This window comes from Anas acuta, chromosome 7 (assembly GCF_963932015.1).
Source record: "Anas acuta chromosome 7, bAnaAcu1.1, whole genome shotgun sequence".
NCBI lineage: Eukaryota > Metazoa > Chordata > Aves > Anseriformes > Anatidae > Anas > Anas acuta.
The window spans coordinates 22,161,893-22,182,761 of record NC_088985.1 but is presented as its reverse complement, the minus strand read 5'-3'; the positions used below and the strand labels follow the sequence as shown (position 1 = coordinate 22,182,761).

General features: G+C 32.9%; 1 protein-coding gene across 14 annotated transcripts in view; it reads left to right on the top strand.

Annotated features, from left to right (window-relative positions):
- The window catches only part of EXOC6 (exocyst complex component 6), a 123,053-nt gene that overhangs the window by 54,556 nt on the left and 47,628 nt on the right, over positions 1 to 20,869 (top strand). For all 14 annotated transcript variants that reach the window (XR_011098206.1, XM_068688081.1, XM_068688080.1 and 11 more), the window contains 11 exons: positions 5,785 to 5,989; positions 7,300 to 7,455; positions 8,467 to 8,535; positions 12,128 to 12,211; positions 12,308 to 12,354; positions 12,724 to 12,844; positions 14,811 to 14,882; positions 15,579 to 15,676; positions 16,767 to 16,872; positions 19,325 to 19,434; positions 20,445 to 20,556. Coding sequence is in view for 13 of the 14 variants with exons in the window: in XM_068688081.1 (XP_068544182.1) it covers positions 5,785 to 5,989; positions 7,300 to 7,455; positions 8,467 to 8,535; positions 12,128 to 12,211; positions 12,308 to 12,354; positions 12,724 to 12,844; positions 14,811 to 14,882; positions 15,579 to 15,676; positions 16,767 to 16,872; positions 19,325 to 19,434; positions 20,445 to 20,556 (1,180 nt within the window). In the remaining variant the exon portion in view is untranslated. The remainder of the gene's footprint in view (positions 1 to 5,784; positions 5,990 to 7,299; positions 7,456 to 8,466; positions 8,536 to 12,127; positions 12,212 to 12,307; positions 12,355 to 12,723; positions 12,845 to 14,810; positions 14,883 to 15,578; positions 15,677 to 16,766; positions 16,873 to 19,324; positions 19,435 to 20,444; positions 20,557 to 20,869) is intronic.

The window sequence follows — 20,869 nt, the reverse complement described above, 5'->3', positions numbered from 1 at the left end:
ATTCTGGCTTTAAAATTGTGAGGGAAATGATAATTCCTAACATCATCGTGGAGAGATCACTTCAGTGAGATAAAATGGCAGATGGCTTTTAGCGTTTTCACTCTGTTTACAAAATAGATTTGCAGTTAGAGTTCACTGATGGTCGATGGGCTTTCTGAAAAGCATCAGTATTCATTAAATCTAAAACTAAATTTCCATTATTTAAAAGATTCATTCATAATTTTCCTGTGGAAGGAGTTGCTAGACTGGAAATCTTAAATGTTGCAAGCCAAATGATGATACACTGAATTGAGGGGTTTGGACATGTCCTTGTCATACCATAAAAAGATCTAAGGGAAAGGGGAGATGCCATAGCTTTGATGTACCATGCCTTGAAATCACATGGAGTACAGAAGGTTTAGACTCTGCTGCAGGCTACTGCTCCAGCTCAGATAGATCTCATTAGCTACGGTATGGTCACTACTTTGCCTGTGACTTACAATTTTCTATAATACAGCCTAGAGGTGGATATTTCACAGAACTTGCAATTAATTCAAATGATAATTTCCTTGTGGCTCACCAGGCAACAAATCCAAAGGGTGAATGTGTCCTGGTCTTTATCACTAAGTGGTTCAGCAGTGACAAGGACATGCAGAGCATTAGTGCTAAGATTTCATAGCTGATGTGTACAGGTATAAGGAATTTCAAAACTGCCCTTCCTAAGTTGTGCTGTGAGGCTTTCTTGGAAGAGTCAGAGATACAAGCATTCACAATGCCTGACTTAACAAAATTATAGGAGTGTTTATTTTGGACAAACATAATTTTTCACATAAGCTTTCACTGAGATTTGTGAATGCAGCAAAGCTTTCATTGGTTTAAAAAAAAAAAAAAGGGGGGGGAGGGAAGACCTCTTTTCTTTTGAGTTTGTTTGAGCCTTTTAGAATATAATTTCATTATTCCATTTTCTTTAAATGTGACACTATGAGTCAAACTAGCCTTTCTAATATTTGGAAAAAGGGAAGAAGAAAGTGTGGATGTTCTATATTATAGGGAATAGTTGTTCTACAATAAAAATTGGAATTCTATTTCTTTTTTTCTTGATGGCCACCTCTCAAGATAATGTGGGATTTGGGGTCTGGAACACATTCTGCTTTATGCAGACAGAATGAAGTTTTACTGAGGAGTCCAAAAAGTCATCGATTGGTAGCAACTTCTGGTCACTACCAACATGGGCTATGTTTGAACTGATGACCTAGAGGTGAAAGAATCTGTATCCTATTTATCTGTTTCCTGAGCCATGCATAACACAAGTTGACAAGAACTATAGTTGAGAGGAAATAATTGAGGAATCTGCTCTAAACAGACACAGTTGGCTGGAAAGATTTATGGAGGGTTTAAAGTCTCAGAGGAGGAAGCACAAGGGAGAGGCGTGGTTTGTCCACTGCTCTTCAGAACACCTAGTGAACTTCCTTTAGTTTTAAGTCAGAGATAAGGTCATTACATGTTTCATATAGCTTTGTTGGCATGGCCTGTGTGTTTGGGTTTTGATACATTTCACTGGAAAGAGCTCCCAGCTGCTTCAAGTGATTGTGGATGACTAGTCTAATTGGAATCGTTAAAACTGGTGTTTTTGCAAAAATTCTTTCACAGTAAGTATTACTAAAAACAACAAACAAACGAACAAACACTCCCAACACAAAATGAAAATAATTAAATGATTAAATCTGCAAAGCTTGTTGCTGAATCTTCTTCAGTCTGTTCTGGGAAGGACTATGGTCTTTCAGACTGAGCTTTTTGCCCTGAAAAGCTTGGGTTTATTTTCTGACCTTGCTATACCTTCTTCTGAACTGTGGAAAAGAGACTTATTTAGTCTTTTAGGTTACTAAGGCTCACTAAGAATCATGCAACCTTTCTCTGCATAAACATTCCATGCATTCAAATAAATGTTAAGACGTGGAGAATACAAATAGGGAAACTTCATAGTTTATACATGTATGGCTTGGTTCTCATATCTGTATGACAAGGGAAGATAGAGCAGATAAAAAGCGATGCTCATTTGTTTTTCTGCATTGTTTTGGAGTGATGTCAAAATGAAGCACTGGACTTTACCAACTGCATATCAATGCCCAGTGGCATCCTGCTTCTGGCAACCCCCTTCCCCACAACAAAACAGAACAATAACTACAACAATAACAACAAAAGAAACACCCTAAAAATAGGCATTCGTTACTGTGCTGAAAGCTGCATTCTGTCTCACCATCTTCATAACAGTATTTGTTTGATAATTACTGTTTTAAAGAATGGACACCTACCACATCATTATGGATGAAAAATGTATTCCATAGAACTTGTTTTTTTTCACACAGGAAGTCTTCTATATGATTTTCAGAAATACCGAACTTTTGACTCACTATCCAGAAGTTTCAGAATAGTGGTGCCTTGATCTTCTCATTTGGTTATCCTTTGGGCAACTTTTAACATTAGTATGCTGGAGAACCTTAAAAATCAGGTGTTGAATTATAAAGACAACTATAAGACAACTAGAAATAAAAAAGTTGTTTGTGTAGTGAAAGGTGACATATTTTCAATTGCATTTTCAATGTGTGAATTTGACTCTTCTTTTATTACTGAAAAATTCTAATCAATTCCCTTAAATTTATTTTGTTTTGATAGAGAACAAAAAATATTGAGTATTTAATCAATGGAAATGTAATAAGAGGGATATATAGTATTTGTCTCCAAAGGAAGCACACAATTCAGATTAACATCTTTTTCTTTGTAAATTCTTTCTGTTTCTTAATAAAATTAAAGTGAGAATTTCAAGATTATCTCTTTTTTTTTTTTTTTTTAAATGGGGAGTTTTAGTTACATGACTGTACATTTCTGTACACAAATACTTGCACGCAAATGCTTTCTACTCAATGAAATACACAGCCTTTGAATTCATCTTGCTCCCATCCTGTGTCAGTTCTTGACTGCTCTATTTAATGTGGAGCTTTTTTAGTAAGTTACAGTAATTCTCATATCTGCCTCCAAATGACACTCCACTGTTAAAAAATCTCCTGGTTTTGTTTGTTTGTTTTCCAGTCCCACTTTTTGCTGATTTTAGAAGTTTCCATTTTTATAGTGGAGATGTCTGATCAATCAATTTTACAGTGTTCTGACAGTAATGACAAGATGGATCAGTTCAGTATAGTCTTATTGTATGATCTCCATTGTTGTTTCAAACTTCTATCTTCAGTTTCAAAACTTGTAAGATTTGTTTTGGAAAACATATTCTTACAAGATTAGCTCAGAAGAATAGATAGGTGACTGCTACATTTATATGACAAAAATAACACTGAAAATGCTTCTCATTTATACTTAAATGGCCGGTCTTCACCTTTATATGATAATGTATGATATAATGTAAAAATCTTCAGCATTGAGTTAAATCTATGGAATGTTTTTAAAGGAAAATATTTCATGGAATGATGTATTTGTATGATATGCAAAACGTTTTAGTTTAAATCCTGACCTGCAAGTGACCTTCAAATTAATAAGACTTCAGTGCTTTATCTGAACAGATGCTAAAAGGGCAAGGTCTTGAGCTCCATATATATATAATTAGTAAGCGACTCTAGAATGGATTTAAAGTGGATTATGTTAATTCTGAGCTTGGAGACAGCAATCAAAAACCTTCCAGATGAACTAACAGTGTTCTGATAAGCTGATCTGTATAATTTAAATACAAACCTTTTATACGATTTTGATGCTATTATGGTTTTATTCCCCAGAAATCTCACCATGTGGCCCCTCTTAGTCATTTGCTATTTAAAAAAAAAAAAAAACACACACACAAAAAACACAAAACAACAAAACCCACACACATAATACCCCCAGATCCATTCTTATCTGCAACATTCCTGTTGCCTTATGTATATTTTATATAAACCAAGCACATAATAAACAAAAGCACCTAATTTACACTTGAAACCTCTTTATTTGCAGTCTCCTGAAAGCAGTTGTGTTCTAGAATAAAAGAGAAGGTTTTTCGCATCCTCTGCCTATGCTGAATTGTTAGCTTAGCTTAGAAATGCATTGACTGAGAAAATTAAAAACAAAAAAAAAGCGTTTGTTTCAGAATGAACCGTTAAGTCAGAAATGAACTATTAACAACTTACTATTGCTTGCCTGCGGAAGGGAAACCATCAGCTTGAATTTTATTTCAGTTTGAACGTGAAGACCTATTCTATCTATAATGTAATATCCAGATGAACCACAACTGAAAAAGTACACATTTCCAGTTTCTCTTGAACATTTTCAATTAACTTTGCAGATATTCTGTTTTCCCCTTTCAAAATGATTCAGTAATTTTGCATTACTGATTGTTTAGGACTTCAAAAAGAAAAAGGAGCCAAGGTTGTAATACAAAAAGCTAAAACTGGGCTAAGTACATTGCTTGGCATTTTTGGAAAGGTTTGGAACTAAACAGCAAGTTAACTGAGTTTGATCTTGGTTTTTCTCCTTTTCCCATTCAATACCAAGCTAGAAGACATTCGTTCACTTTAATCCATTATAATAGGCCAAAATAAATGCATTTCTTTAAAAGCCTCCCGGACTAAGAATGCTGTGTAGAGGAAAATTCACATCTACAGATAATTGCTGTCCTATCTACAGATAATATGCAGACATACTAAACTTTCTGTACTAAAAGTAATAATCTTGTGCAATATTCATATAAAATGTTCTGTTACAATTTACTGGGAGTTCAGATCCTGTTGTCAGTACAGCATTTTCAATATCATTTATTTTATGTGATGGATACAAGTTATTTTCATTTTTCCTGAAATGCTCCATAATTTCATTTAAATAACGTTATTATGAAAAAGATAAATGAAAAAATACTTTATCATGATATTTTGTGTGTAGACAACCAATTTCAGTGTAGCCTGTTTCACTCTTTCCCTTACAGTTACCTATCTTCATAATTTATGGACACGAGAAGAAATATTTCTTGGTATTTTCCTTTTTCCCCTCTTTCAGGCCACATCTTCTGTATTTCTGCTATGTATAGTCTGTAGGCTAATAGAACACTGAAGAACACTGTAAATTATACAATCTTTGTTGTTTTTCGTTTGGAAAACCTTCTGACCTTAAAGCTTGTTCAAAGCAGTCATTTTGTTGGTGGGGCATACTGTATTTTGTCAGAACAGTAAGTTAGATGCATGACTTACAGCAAAATATGTTAGACTGCTGGAAAAAATGTTGCTTAAGATAAGTTATGCATGTCTTTTCGAGCTACAGATGGTGGAAGGAGAGTGGGTATGGATGTGTGTGTGTGTGTTCACATACACCTAAATAAATCACATGCATGCAGGCACACTTTTCCAAGATTGTTTTAGTTGTTTGGTACATATACTGCAGTGTTAAATGATTGGCAATTTGTGTTTCAAAACCAAAAATTAATTTAAACAACAACAAAAAATCAATCTAGAAGGAGAGAGAGTTGTTAAAACTTTAATGCCTCTGTTCCACAAGTTTCTACATGTGGTATTAGGAATATATTGATCAGAAGAGCTACATAGAAGTCCATTTAAAATCTTGACTTGACTGAGTTACTCTGATGTTTGTTTGTTTGTTTTTTCCAAATGAAAACTGTATGGATGACCTTTTGTTTCACATTACTCATTTTTCTAAGAACACAGTAATTTCATTAGATGCTTATTGATTGCATGTATGATATTGATATGCTATATCTAATAAACAATGTTTTATTAAAATTTGATAAGAAAGCTATATAATTTGCTTTTAATCTCTTTGTAGGTACTACTCTGCTTTAAAGACAATGGAACAGCTAGAAAATCTGTATCTTCCTAGAGTTAGCCAATACCGTTTTTGCCAGATAATGATAGAAAATCTTCCAAAACTACGTGAAGAAATAAAAGAAATTTCTATGTCAGATCTCAAGGATTTCTTAGAGAGCATTCGAAAGCATTCTGACAGAATTGGGGAAACTGCAATGAAGCAGGTAAGTCTGCCTAACAGGATGATTTGAAAACTGACCTAAAGCTGCAAAACAAAGATGCTGACATCTCATGTAGTTTCTACCTCTGGATGTGAAGTTCACAATTCCAGCAGTCTGTGTCTAATACAGGAGGCCTTACCCCTCAGTAGCATTCAGTTTTTCCTTTCAGATTTGTGTCTGTGTTCTAGACAAGAAGTATTTTCCTCCCTTGGAAGGGAAGGGAAAGTGCTGTGTATCTTAAGTTGCAATAAATAAATAAATAAATTATAAAATTGTGAAATGCTTTGAGTAGTCAGCTCCTAGGCAGTCTGTAACTCAGCTACTGCACCAAAACAGAGCAGCACATCTGGCCAGCCTGCAAGGATGAATAAGACTAAATGATGCGTTGAGATTACTGCCCAGTTCTTTCTGAAGTGCTACTAATACAGGATATATTATTGGCATATTATCCTTCAGAGGCATGGTAAGAGGGAAGAGAACTGAGGAGAGAGCCAGGATGAGATTTGGACAGATGGAGCCATTGCCTATTCTGTCACAAAATACTCTGCCGCATAAAAGCACTGGTGCAGGGCAAGTTCTGGGCAAGCAGTTAATGCTTTTAAAAATTATTTGGAGAGCAAGTCAAGTTTTAACTTGACTTCTTGCTGAGCAGAGTTCATGTTAGGTTGCCATTTTGTCATCTAAGATTTTTAGAATTTTGTTTTTTCTTTCAGAAACAAAATTATTGTAAAATGCAGTGTTGATTAGTATAAATGAAACTTAACTGTGTCTCTCAAAAAGGTAGTTTGGATACTGGATATTGTATTGTCCCATGCCATACCTGAGGAAAAGAGCATCTCTCCACACTTAAACACAAGATTATACAGTGCTACCTTGGTGCATTTCTTTCAACAATACGGACAACATAGTGCATTTGACTTCTGCAGCTAACTCTTTGCTAGGGCTTAACTGAAAACAGCAAACAAATAGCTGGAAAGTTATGTTATGATAACTGTACTTCATTTAAATTTTGATTCTGTGCTTGTAGTTTGAATGGGAAAGTTGTGAAGATGACTTTGTAATTTTTTTTCTACTACATTCTGGGGATTTGGGAAAAAATGTACAAAAAATAGCTGTTCTGATGAATTTGGAACTAGAGTTCACCACCTGAAACCGACTAAAGACAAAATCAGCAGTATAGGTTGAGAGCACACATTCTGCAGTTACCTTGATTTGTATTCAATATCACCACCTGTTTTTCATGGCATAACATATACTCATCAATGATGGAATTTGCATTACATCCCTCTCAATTGGTACTACTTTTAAAACAGGCACAACAGCAGAAGACCTTTAGTACCACTCTTCAGAAGCAGAATAACGTAAACTATGGTCGGAATATGCATTTAGGTAGAAGCAGAATTTTGGAATCCAAGAACGAAATTACATTGAAGCGAACATTTGAAGAAGATGATGAACATGAAGAAGAGGTGATGTTTTACTAAATCAGTACATCTTATTTAAAGTGGATTTTGTAGTTTTATTGAACAAAACTTCGAGTCTGCTGTCTATAAATGGAGCAATGTTAGAAGGGACAAGAGAACACTTTCAAGGGACACCAGACAGGATCAACATTTTAGGGGGAAAACACAAAATATTAATTGTATGAATGACAGCTTTAGTATCATGTTTGGGGACATTCAATTGAATAGAAATTTAAATTATTCAGGAATCAAATTGCAAGTTGTATTATATAGTACCTGTCCACTTAAAAGGTTATTGGAGGTTATTGGACCCAGTGGAATTTTCCTCTGTTGCTAAAGCCAGCAGTTCTTTGTTGAGGACTTCAGCTTGTCTTAGAAGCGTTTCAGAACACTTAATATCCATAATTTGAATAAAATGGTAAATATTTAGACCTTTAAATCTAAGGTGGAAATAAATCTAAATGGTGGAAAATGCTGTGAAAATAATGTTTTCATAACACAACTAAAATCTAATACTGCAAAAAAAGAGAGGGGGAAGTCAAGCAGTTAATTTACTCTACTGTGTTAGAACTGTTTTTGGGTTCTGAATTACTGGCAAAAAGACTGATTCAGTGGCTCTTCAAGCCATTAGTGCAAACTAATTCTACCACTTTGTGTCAAAACTGCAGCTTTTATAGCCATAAAACCTGTCAACATGGTTAATTTTGCTGGACCCAATTTGGCTTTTGTCAACCCCAATGTATTTCCATATTCACTTGAAACTTAGATTTATCAGTCTGTTAACTTCTCACCCTTCTAACTGATCAGTTCTTCCTTAAATATTTCCAAATATTAAAGAAGCCAAATCAAACAGTTTTAAAGATGAGGGCACTAAGACTGAATTTGAAAGTTAGGGACATTTCCTTTCCGGTAAGATGTCTTACCAAATATGTAGTAAGTGGGCAATTTCTATTGGTATTGTGTCACATTTTGCAGATTATATGCTTTTTAAGATTTATAACTTTTTCCTTTCCTCAGGTTTTAACTGCTCAAGATCTTGTAGACTTTTCTCCAGTCTACAGGTGTTTGCACATTTACTCTGTTTTGGTATGTATGACTTTAAAAGACCTTTTACTTTTTTTTTTTTTTTCAAGTTGAACATTCTTCTTTATTATTATTTTTTTGCAAGCAAGCATATTTCTTCCAGTAGTTGTAGTTCTGGATGAACCAGATGAAATGTATATACCATGGACACAGGGCATGACTGCATATTTTATTTTATATGCATTATAAAGGACACACAGCAAGACTTACTAATTATGTAAGTGGTTTTAGTAATATGGTAAAATATGTGTCTGTTTCAATATTGATGTCACCATTTTTGCAGTTCCCCCTAGTGTTCCATGTTACCTGAATGACTGTGGGGAGATGATCAATATTGCAAAACACAGGAATATTCATTCTAATTTTTTCTACATACAGAAAAAAATCCTAAGGGCGTATAGATGAAATACTTCTGAGTATTACTAATCCTACAATTTCAGTTGGACCTGGCTTTGACTATTCAGCCCGGGTTAGAATCTTCCTGTGGAACACTTGCAGCTGTGTAACATGAAGGCTTTATCTTGAAATAATTTTTAGTGTTATTTCACATTTTTCATAAAGAAGGAATACAAACAAAAGTATCCATAATTACATCAGCAATTATTCATCTCAGTGAAAAGGAACAGAAGGACAGGCTGCCAGAACTGTTATAAAAGAGTAGACCATTTATTTCTACAGAGGAAATAAGTATGAAGTAACATGAGTAATATAAAATAGACAGCTAACTTTTGCATATTCTTCCTTTAGTGTAATAAAGCAACAGGAAATAAAATTGATAGATGACATTTAAAAGTAATATATGATCATGGTCTTCACTGTGTCAAGGATCGTGATGTTGGGTCCTTGATCAAAGGATATGCTTTTGGGGTTTGCACAGAAAGAACGTTTGCCAGCTTGCAAATTTACTGGAGGCAGAAAACAACTTGGGAGTGCTCTCTGATGTTAAAAGCCCTTAGCCCCTCAGCAAAAAGGCTTGCTGATGTCTTCAGAATAGGGTTTCTGTCTTTCCTGCCAACATCATCCAATTAATAAGCCATGGTAACAATATCAAAAGATGTGCGTTAACCACTTCTTGGATTCCTTCTCTTTTAGCTCCTATTGTAAAACATTTTTTTTTTTTGGAGTTTACAAAACATTATGATAACAGCAAAGGAGAGTTTATACAAAATTCATTACACTAGTATATCAAAGACTTATCTCACAGCAAACATCACCTTCTTAGTGAATTCTCTCTCTCCTACAAAGCTGTAGAAAATATTCTTTTAACATAGAACAAAAGTTTTCTACTCCTTTTTATATCTCAAAATGAGTACCTACAATTTTTTGCAAGATACATACAGACCAAAAATGAACTTGTATTTATTGACAACTAAGCTTCTTTACACTGCTTAACTTCTGTACAGTAGAATGATGAGATTATTAAAAAAAAATTAAAAGGTGAATTTCTTATATAGAAAAAAAAATCCATAGTTAAGTAAGACTGACTAAAATATTTGCTAGTTGTTCAGATGGGAAGAAACTTTTATTTCACAGCAGCTTATGTTGTACTTACTAATTTTCAGTTTCTTGCAACTTCCTGTGATGTGTCTGAGAAGCATAAAGTGAGAGACAGTTTATATGGCCCATTATGACTGTGTATTTCTGGGTTTTAAATGTGAGAGACATCCTGTATAATTTCAGTTTTATACTTGTCACTCTCATTATTATGTCTTAGTGAAATTTAGTCTCCTCATTACCCATTTTTCTCCATTGCTCCTTTTGATGGTGGAAGGAGTCGTATTTTTGATAGGGCAGTCTTTACACTGAGACTGTATATTTAAGCAATATAGAATTATATATAACAGTATCATTATGTGAAATGCTGTATATTTAATTTTTACTGAAATTAAAAGGGTAATTGCACACCCTTTTGTATGCAAGAGTACCTTTTAACTAAATGCTATGTTAGTATAAAATAAATGTAACTATGGTGTGAAACATTTGATATATGAGCATATATTTGATATATGTATTCTTACAATTTATAACCTAGCATTAACTGATTTATTATTTCTGTTGATATAAACGCATAAACTTTTAGAAGCTGGGCAAAAGAAATACATTATTTAGGTATATTTTATCTTGGCTTTCCTTTGTTTATTTAGTGCATGAATCACCAGAATAGTTGCTGTACTCTACTGATTGCTTTAGAGCATATGTTTAAAATAGTTGTTATGCCTGAATTGCTGATCTTGATTGCATAAGATAGCGTAGTGTATAATTATTCATGAGATATTTTACATCTCAGTATTTGGTGTGGATTTGAGAAGAGCACCTAGTCTTTTTCACTTGAGAAGCTTCTGTCAGGACTGAGTAGAAATTTGGCATTGGGATTAGAATTAAATAATGTCTTTGTGCATATGAAAACTGTGTTGAATATTTGGGCTGGAAATGACTGTTTAGCATGTCTGATAAGTATGTGTTAGTATGAATTACATCAGACTAAACTTCTCCTGTAGTAGAAAGTGTCCTGTAAAATATGCATCTCATTTACAGTGGGTTTATTTTTAAACAAAGTTTCTTTTTTTTTTTTTTTACTTTTATATTTTGCTAGGTTTGCATTATTTCTAAATATGACAAAATACTCATTATGAACTTAAATTATTAAAATTAATTTTTCTTTGTTATGTCTTATAAAAGAGGTAAGTAATGCTGTAGCATTACAGTAGCATTCAGTCTCTGTAATATTTTGATTCAAATAGATATTTTTTTGAAGATTTTTTGGAAGTCCAAGTAATGGAATTCTAAATAGCACAGGCATAATAATTAGGTTCATGATGTAAGAAACAACCTTGAAAATGCTAAGCTGCGTTATTCTGCTTGCATACAAATTAAATTGCATTCAGTAGGTAGGTAAGTGAACGTAGCACTGATTTCAAATGGACAGATGGTTTCTACTGAATGGTCATTTTAATGAGGTGGTTTGGATGTCACTTGAATTCCTCACAATGTAATCATTAGGCACAGAGGGTGTTATATTTTGAGGACTGTGATAGAAGAAAAATCCACATCCATTGTCAGTATATTTAGCAATTCCAAAGAGAATAAGCAAATACTCAATAACTCTGTTGTGTTCTGTCAAAGCTCTTGCATTCAGATGTATCATATAAACACAGAAACAGCATTGTAATTTAGCTTTGCAATGTTTTTGTAATTTTGCAGTTTCTTGAATAACCTAAAGAACCATTTTAAGAGGCATAGAGTTTCAGTTATAGAACAACAGGTTATATGCCGTATCTCTTAACATTACTATAGTCAGAAGGCTATGGTTTAAAACATAAATATTGCTTAAAATGTCCAATACTGTATGATGAAATACAATAGATATAAGCATTTTTTTTCTTTATGATACATTGTGTAGACTGCACTTTTTTTTAAAGTAATCTGTATATTTCATGCATGCAAAACTTCCTTGATGTCAGCTGGAAGTCTCTGTGTGGAACAAATGCAAAATATGTGGCTTAGTTTAAGACAGAGAATTCTACCATTATTGTAAAAAAGTGTCTTGTAATACTGAAAAAATGTTCTTGTTTTACCTATTTTTGTCCTCTTTTAGGGTGATGGAGAAGTATTTGAAAATTACTACAGAAAGCAAAGAAGGAAACAAGCAAGATTAGTTCTGCAGCCGCAATCAAGCATGGTAACCAGTACTTTATTTTTTGCATTGAATTATGTTGTACCTAATAATTAATGGTATTTTTATTCTTAATCTTTTTTTTTTTTTTTTCACTGCAAGCATGAAACAGTAGAAGGCTATAGAAGATACTTCAGCCAGATTGTAGGGTAAGTTTTGTAAATGGAGATTTATTTCAGATTTGCTATACTGATTCTTAATTTACCATTTTTTCTCCCATTGTCCAAAAACTTTTGCAAGATTCAGTTTCTGCACAAATCATGTGGGTGTTGGTAGCTGAATCTGAGCAATGAAAAGCATTCATATCCTACCAGTATGGTGCCCCACAGGGACCCTCCAGCACCCTGGGCTCCAGGGGGCACAAAACAAGCTTTTCACAGTTTGACTTGTACAGGGCAAAGCGGAACACCAAACCTACCGAAGTGTTACTGCTCCAGTGGGAAAGGGTTTGACTATACTCGTGTGCGAAAGAGTTTGCGCTAATGTTAAAAGACAATTTAAGTATTGCTTTATTTTAGTTTCTTTGTAGTAGAAGACCACATTTTACACGTAACCCAAGGACTGGTAACTAGAACATACACTGATGAACTCTGGAACATGGCCCTTTCAAAGATCATTGCTGTTCTTAGAACGCATTCAGTAAGTGAAAAGATTTATCACTATTTCAGTTTAAAACCTTTTACCCAAGAGTTCTGTGTGTATAAAGCTGAGATAATAAGAAAGTGAAAAATTACACCTCTCTCATGTTTTCTTTTCCTTGTGATTAAAAATTGCTCAGATATGGGAGGGAGCCTGCCAAGCTTTTGTTTTTTACCAACAGTATCAGGCTGTGATCCACAGCCATGGGCTATTTGCATAATCCTTCACTGATTTACAACTCACTGGGTCTTCCAAACGTTCTCTTAGTCCAGCAGTTTAGAATATGCAGAGTTAATCTGCTGTTATTATTGCAATCCTTCCTCATTAGTCTCAACTGACCTCTTCATTAGATCAGATTGAATAGTTCAGCACTGAAAGCACCACCAGGAAATAGTTCCTAATTATCATTCCAAATGCTGTGTTTCCAAAATAAACTCCACCAGCAAAACCCTTGGAGCTATTTCTTCAGTGCTATACTAGTAATATGTTTATGTTGAAGTAAAAGTAGAAAAATCTTCAGGATGTTAGAATGTAATTTCATGTCAGCTGAACATTTCACTATATTCATAGGGTACCTCCTAAAGTTATATTTCTATTCCAGCTCAAATGATAGTGTGCTATTTCTTATTCCTCAGTGAAAATCAATGGAATACCATTGTTCACTGAGACTGACTTGATAGTGAATTGCTTGAGTTTACCAGTAAGGCCTGGTTTGACATAATATTTACTATCAGAAAAAGTAGAAAAGTTTTATCTCTATCTTTTTTAAAAGTTTGCTAGTAGTGGTTTCTTAATAGAATGTTATTTTTAGTACAATTTTACTTTAATTTGAGGAATATTTTACTATCCATACATACTTAGAAAAAATGGGGAAAAAATTCAGATTGCAGCTATAGTTTTATCACAGTAACTTTACTGATCAGTGTTATATGAGATGGTCTAATGACTTCTTAATTCATTTCAGAGGATTGGGATAAATTAAGAGATATTCATGTATTTTTTTTAATCCAAATACTTTGCAGGTTAGTTGGCTGCATACAGATTTATAGAACTATTTAAGAGCACAGTACTTTAAGAAGTAATGTAATCTCTAATTTAAGAACTCTTCCATGTAATGTCATTGATGTAGTTGATCATTATTTCTTCTTAAAACACGTAACTCCTATCAAAACCAATTCTATGACAGTCTCTTTCTAATATCATCCCAGTACAGAATAATGTTTAGATAAATATGTGTTGTCTTACAAGGTGTTGCAAACAAAACCCTTACTTTATTTAAGTAGACTCAGAGCAAAAATTAAAGAAAGCTGAAACAGTCAAATACAGTCTCTAACCAATTTTACACTACCATGATGCTTTAAATTATATAAAAATAAGTATTTTTGTACTTTATCCATTATTGAAAATAAGTTAAGGTAATAAGTTAAGGTAAAAATCAAGTTTCAGTCATTTAGTCGACTAAAGAATTTAATGTCTGACCTTTTTTCACCAAATCTGTAATTTGAGTAAATACTGAGAAAGTATTTTTATAGGGTTTTGCCCTTACATCTGCGAAACTGTCTGAGGTGTTAGCACTAGTTAGACCCAGGCTTTTAGTGTTCAAAAGAAATTCCTATGGAAATCTCTGACGTTAATTTAGCAAAGTATTTTGATATATGCTTATATTCCATTAAAATAAATGTAATTTGCTGTTTTTGAATCTCAGCTCAACACTAATTTTTATTGCATCTCATATTTTAATTTACTTTTTCTGAGCTTTGTACTGCTGATATATAATTTCACATAAGAAATTGAGCAAAGGCTTTTATATAACTACACTAGGTAACGATAAGTTAGCGTAAGTTGTTTTTCACCAAGGCAGTCAGTTAGGTAAATGGAGACTTTAACCTTCTGTGCTAATGTTCTTTGAAAACATATGTCCACTATTTAAAACCATTTTAACAAAACCAGATTTTCTCTCTTTCAGTCATATTGCAGTGATCCTGATCTTGTTCTGGAACTAAAGAATCTCATTGTAGTATTTGCTGATACTTTGCAGGTAGGTATTATATTAGTAATTTAACTGAAATTCATAGAGTCATTTTTTTCTTTTTATGTGTAGATACAGTGCTTTGGATCTCTTAGTCACATATATGAATCAAGTACACAATAACACAATATTTTAAATAATTAATTATATTTTTATATTTCTTGCCCTTGTTCCACCTCTTCAGTATTACTAACTTTGTGTATGCATTCTGGGCTATCCAGCTAGCATCTAGTTATTCATATGCATGCAAAATCATTGTTAGCTTTGTAATTTTTTTAGGTTTTTGTCTTTTGACAATGTTTTACTTCTGATCTTAAGCAAGAATTAGCATTCCAGCTACTGTTAACTGTGTAACTAGAAGACCAGATAAACATCATTAAAAAGTATTCTTGCAGTGTTTAACAGACCAATGAAGAAGATAGATTTTTGCATAAATAGCAACTTAAATGTTACAGAAAAATTGAACAAATTTCTGCTTGAAAACTGAAAGCATGGCATAAAATATTTACTAAAAACTTAATATGTAATCTTCTAATTGCAATGGTGTATTTACAGTAGAATAATTTGTTTTATAGAAGGGATAAGATTGAATGATGAGTCTCATCACAGAGTTTTGAAGTGATGTGATAAGAATTAATGTATTATTTCTTGAATCATCTATCTTTTTATTATTATTATTATTATTTATTTTTTTTTTTACCTCAGGGCTATGGTTTTCCTGTGAATCGACTCTTTGATCTTTTATTTGAGATAAGAGACCAGTACAATGAAACACTTCTTAAAAAGTGGTCTGGATTGTTCAGGTTAGTATTTCAAAATAATTAATTGTGCTTTTCATCTTACATCTATTGTTTTTGTCTTGAAGTTTTCTTGATAGAGTTTTTAAGTCTGGAAAATTCGATAGAGTCTATATGAACTAATTAAGTAGCTAATCTTTAGGGAGAAACCATTGAGGACTGTTTTTATGGTTAATGGGGAGAAGGAACCCTCCTTATTTGGGACTTGATTGGAGAGTCACCAAAGAGAAGGACACCTGTTTTTCTTCATTAGGAACCTAATCAACCTAGCTAGGCAATTGCTATAGGCCATTAGGTTCCTAATTTAGGTTATCTTAACGTTTAAAGTTAGCTGATATGTGTATCTCCCTGACAAGAGTCCTGACATTGCCAGTACATCATCACGTTCTTTTAATGCACTTGGGTTTCCACCTCTTCCTTGCAGTCGCTTCGTTGACCAAATTTAAGTCTGGGAATAGCGTAGCCTGGAACTGTACTCAAAAGCCTGTTTGCAGATAGGGTATGATGTCTAAATATGCAGATGTTGTTTACCATAAAAGATGTTATATCATAGTGCAGAAAACCTTAAAATGAACTTGACCACTTAAGATTCTCAAGCTCTCTAGACACCTAATATAGTCAATGGACTAGCAGAGAAGTCCAGAGGATACTTCACTAAAGCTGTGTCCATTTGTGTAAAGTTCTCTGAATCATCCCTGTTGACTCTATGTACTGAAGTGAGATGTTCTATATATCTCCTTTAGTGTAGGCTAAGTGTAGGCTACCATAATTAACAAACATCTCATTATGGTTTTCCTTGAAGTTGACTAGTTGATCTAAAGTTCCTTGACTGTATTAAAGTTCCTTTACTGTATTAAAGACACACATAGTAAAATGTTTTCAGCTATTTTTGCTCATGGTTTAAAGAGTTATCATATAAAAGATACTTTCAAATTACTCTAAAAATAGTTTGGATTTCTGATATTAGAATGATCCCAATTCATAACATTTTTTGGTAGTAAAATTTATATTAATTTACGTATTTTAACTCTGGAAAGTATTATAAATAAATTACACATCCCATTTTTTTTTTCCACTTTACCAACAAATTCACCAGGGATATTTTTGAAGCAGACAACTACAGCCCTATTCCTGTAGCAAATGAAGAGGAATACAAAATAGTTATAAGCAAATTTCCTTTTCAAGATACAGAACTTGATAAGGTAAGAAAAAGTTTTACGTTATTAAAGTTTGTCAAAATCCAATTAGGGACTCATAGGACAGTAATGTTGTTTATAATTAAAAAACAATTAAAATTTGAAAAGCTAGGTAGATTAAGAGGCTAAATCACCTTCTATGAATGTAATTATCTAGTAATAAATAAATATGAAAATTAAAGCTTTAGTCATTTGTTCTGATGCATGAATGAATAATGAAACCTATTGTTTTGTAAACAAATTAATAATATGGTTTAATTAATACAATCTGCCTTTAATTAGTTAACTTAAATTTTGTTGCAAGACATTGGGTTTTGTAACCCAACAGTATATTATATATTATAACATTGCAAAAGTACAAGTAATGATAAACAAGGATCTATTAGAGACAGCAACTTCTTTATTTCACTTTGTAAATTAATTATTTGTGTTTCGGCACGTGGGACAAAGCAGACACAAAGGAACTGTAAATAATTCTGCTCTACTGGCATCCCAGTAGGATATTCTTTCATAGCATCAGCCATTCTGTCACTAAAATATGCTTTCACGGAAAGATGGCTAGTAAGTTCTGCTTTCTAAATATGGTTTTGGTAGTACTTATCAAGTAGTATTAGACACATGGTGGAGCCTGCAGAGGGGAACTAAATATAAGAACCACATGACAATTGGAGTAACTGGTGTAGAGGGAAACTGGTTTATTCAAGATCCATCACTACAGACATCTGCAAAAATAAAGAGATACTAAGTCTGTGATTCAGCAGTTCATAGAGAAGAATACATGTAGACACCCCAGAGGACTAATCCCATTTTGATGCATCTGTGATGCCTATTACAGATTAAAATGAATTTCACTTCTGTGAAATTGTGTATTTGTAATTGTGTATTTCTCTACAATTAATATAAAAAGAGATGAAACGTCTAATTATAGACATTATAGATTAGGATGAATCAAATTCACAGCTTTACAAGTAAGTTTATCATAGGAGTTGCTTGCAGCACATTGAGCAGAACTGAAACCAGAACAAGAGTAAATATTTAATATACCAAGTCCAGTCTGACTAGACAAAAAATTCTTTTCTGCACTCCACTGTTCAGAAATCTAAAGATGGAATGTGCCAAAGTCTCATGGTTTGATTATATAATCTAATGTCTGCACTTTACTCCCTGTCCACATTCAGAAATGAAACAATTGGCTTTTCTTTCTTTTTTTTTTTTTTTCTTTTCTTTTTTCTTTCTTTTTTATTTTCTTGCTGGTTACTATAAGAATCTGTTGACTGAAAGAATGTTGTGTCCTTCTGTATTGACTAGACACTGTACAGTATTGCACAACAAATTGCTTCTCCTAGATTGTTGACTGTATGAAGGTTGATACTCAAGCACTGCTGTTAGAACACCGTGAAGATCTTTATAGTTGAATACAATTGCTCTTGTTTTATTGTAAAAATTCATTGCTTGAATCAGATGCACATATATCTGAAGTAAATTTTATCATTAAAAATGTTTTCTATCACTGTTGAATGACACAAACGTATGCACTTATACCACATACATGTCACATCATATAATTTTAAATAAGGAGCACTGGTTAGAAGGGTGGAAAGTTTTTTTTTTTAATATAAAAACCTTTGCTTTGTTTTTTATGTTTTGTTTTTTAATATAAAAACATTGAGCTGCTGTTGATTTACTGTCTTATTTAGAGAAATAGAATTCTCCTGGGATGATATAGATTGTTAATTACTTTTCTCTTGGATTATGATCTTTCTTTAATAAACAGGAAATTGTTTTGCAGATTAAAAAAATTATATATTCAATAAAGAAATACCTGTTTTGTATGTGTAAACATAGTTGAATTTTTTTTGTTCATCCAAATGCAATATCAACTTTAAAAATGAAATGAGAAGTGTAATTTTATTACTGCAGATGACTAGTATTTCCCATGTGTTCATCTAAATTAATGAAAAGAATCCAAATTATGTTAAAATGTTGTGAATCATCTAGAGGTAAATACACAATAGTAAATATATGTCTAAACATTCTTAAGATGCTTTGAATATCTCAGACACATTGGACAACTTCTGATTTTTTTTTCCATTTCCCTTGTCAAACAATAAGCATTTTTTTGAGCTTCTCATCACACTTAAGTCTATATCTTGTCTATTCAGACTGTTTTCTAATGTGTTTGTAAATTGCTTTCTACAGAGGGATCTTAAACTACCTACTGTCTCTAAACTTTATTGCAATTAAAATAAGTGATAATATATTTTGCTTCTAAGCTATTTAAAAGATTCAGAAGTTATCTCAACACATACCACTATTTATATTTGATGAAAAACATAAAAGCATAAGAGATTAAAACATTGATAGTGTTAAGTGGTTTTCCAGTTGTTGTGTTTAATGCCAATCTCACCTTAGAATCAGAATTTTAAGTATAAGATAGCATTGTCTTTTATTTTTACAGCAATCATTTCCAAAGAAGCTCCCAATGTCTCAGTCAGTGCCTCAGATTTATATCCAGGTTAAGGAATTTATTTATGCAAGCCTTAAATTTTCAGAGTCACTTCACCGCAGGTAAGCTTTAAGTCTGACGAATGTGAATGGGTATAAAGTAACCTATAACTTCCAGGTGAACTAACAATATATATTAAATCGAAAATACATTTTCCTGGGTACTTTCTTGTTGTGCTTATTTAATAATTTACATGTATACATTTTTTATATTTAATCTGTGATTTCCAATGTTATAACATATTTCATATGTTTACGTGTGTGTATGTATGCTGTGTGTGTAGGTGAAGGTAGCTTGGCATGGTGAATACTCCAAAGCAGTGCTGGGGCTTTTTAAACACTACTGGCTAATTCAAATAATCTGGAGATTTTTTCTTTAACAAACCCTGTAAGATTTTGAAAATATGCGTTTATACTGATCATTTCAGAAATAATTGTGTAGAACCCCTGATTACTTCAATCTAGCTTTCCCTCTGTAGAGCTTTGAGTTTTCTTAGCGATGATTTCTCTTGCAATGAACTGCTGCCTGCATGCTAATTCCCTCTTCTTTTCCACCTTTTTCTGAAGGAAAACATCACAATTCTCCCATCTTGTTTACTCTTGTGCACCTCAGAAGCTCAATTTTAATTACGTAAAACAACATTGTAGATCTGAAATCTGGGTGGTATTTGTGGCTGCTCACCCACTTCTGCACTGTTAAAGATGTAAATGACTCGCTTTCACACATTCTTAATTGATTCAGTTTATAATTTACACGTACTAATTGGCACATGTTGACCTCTGTGGTAACTCATTAAAAAGCACAAATTACTCTGTCCTAACTGCTGTGTCAATAAACATGTCCAAAATCTAAAAATAACAAGTTTTGCTTCAACATTGAAATTTAGTTAATGGATAATTTGGTAAGTGAAAGAGGTGTTTTGTGTGTTAGAACACAGACGATTTGAAGCAACCAGATATTCAATGCATATGGTAATTCTGAACATAAAAAGTTCTCTTTGCAAGGAAGAAAATAAGTTTTACTTACAAGTGTTGTCATGTACAGCAGAGTTATACTACATGTTTTTTTTCAGCTCAACAGAAATAGATGATATGCTCAGAAAATCTACAAATTTGCTGCTCACCAGAACTCTAAGTAGTTGTTTACAGAACCTAATTAAGAAGCCTCATATAGGTTTAACAGAGGTAAGTTTTAAAATACACACTCAAAACTGTGCTTTTATAAGAAAATTAGTGCTAAAACTATTCTTGTGAATTTTGATATAATATAGAATTAAGATTGTGTAATAAAAGCAAGTTGTGTTTTCTTTAGAGTTGACATTTTTAAAAGGTGAGAGAAGTACGAAGAATTGTCAATGTCTACTACATAGATAAATAAGAAAAATAAGATACAGTGTTGGGTCTAGTTGGAAGTATATTTACATAAGGATGCTTACTGAGAGATAGGTGACAATGAAAGAGCTTTGATTCCTGTATGATAAACAGGGGGTTGCAAGAA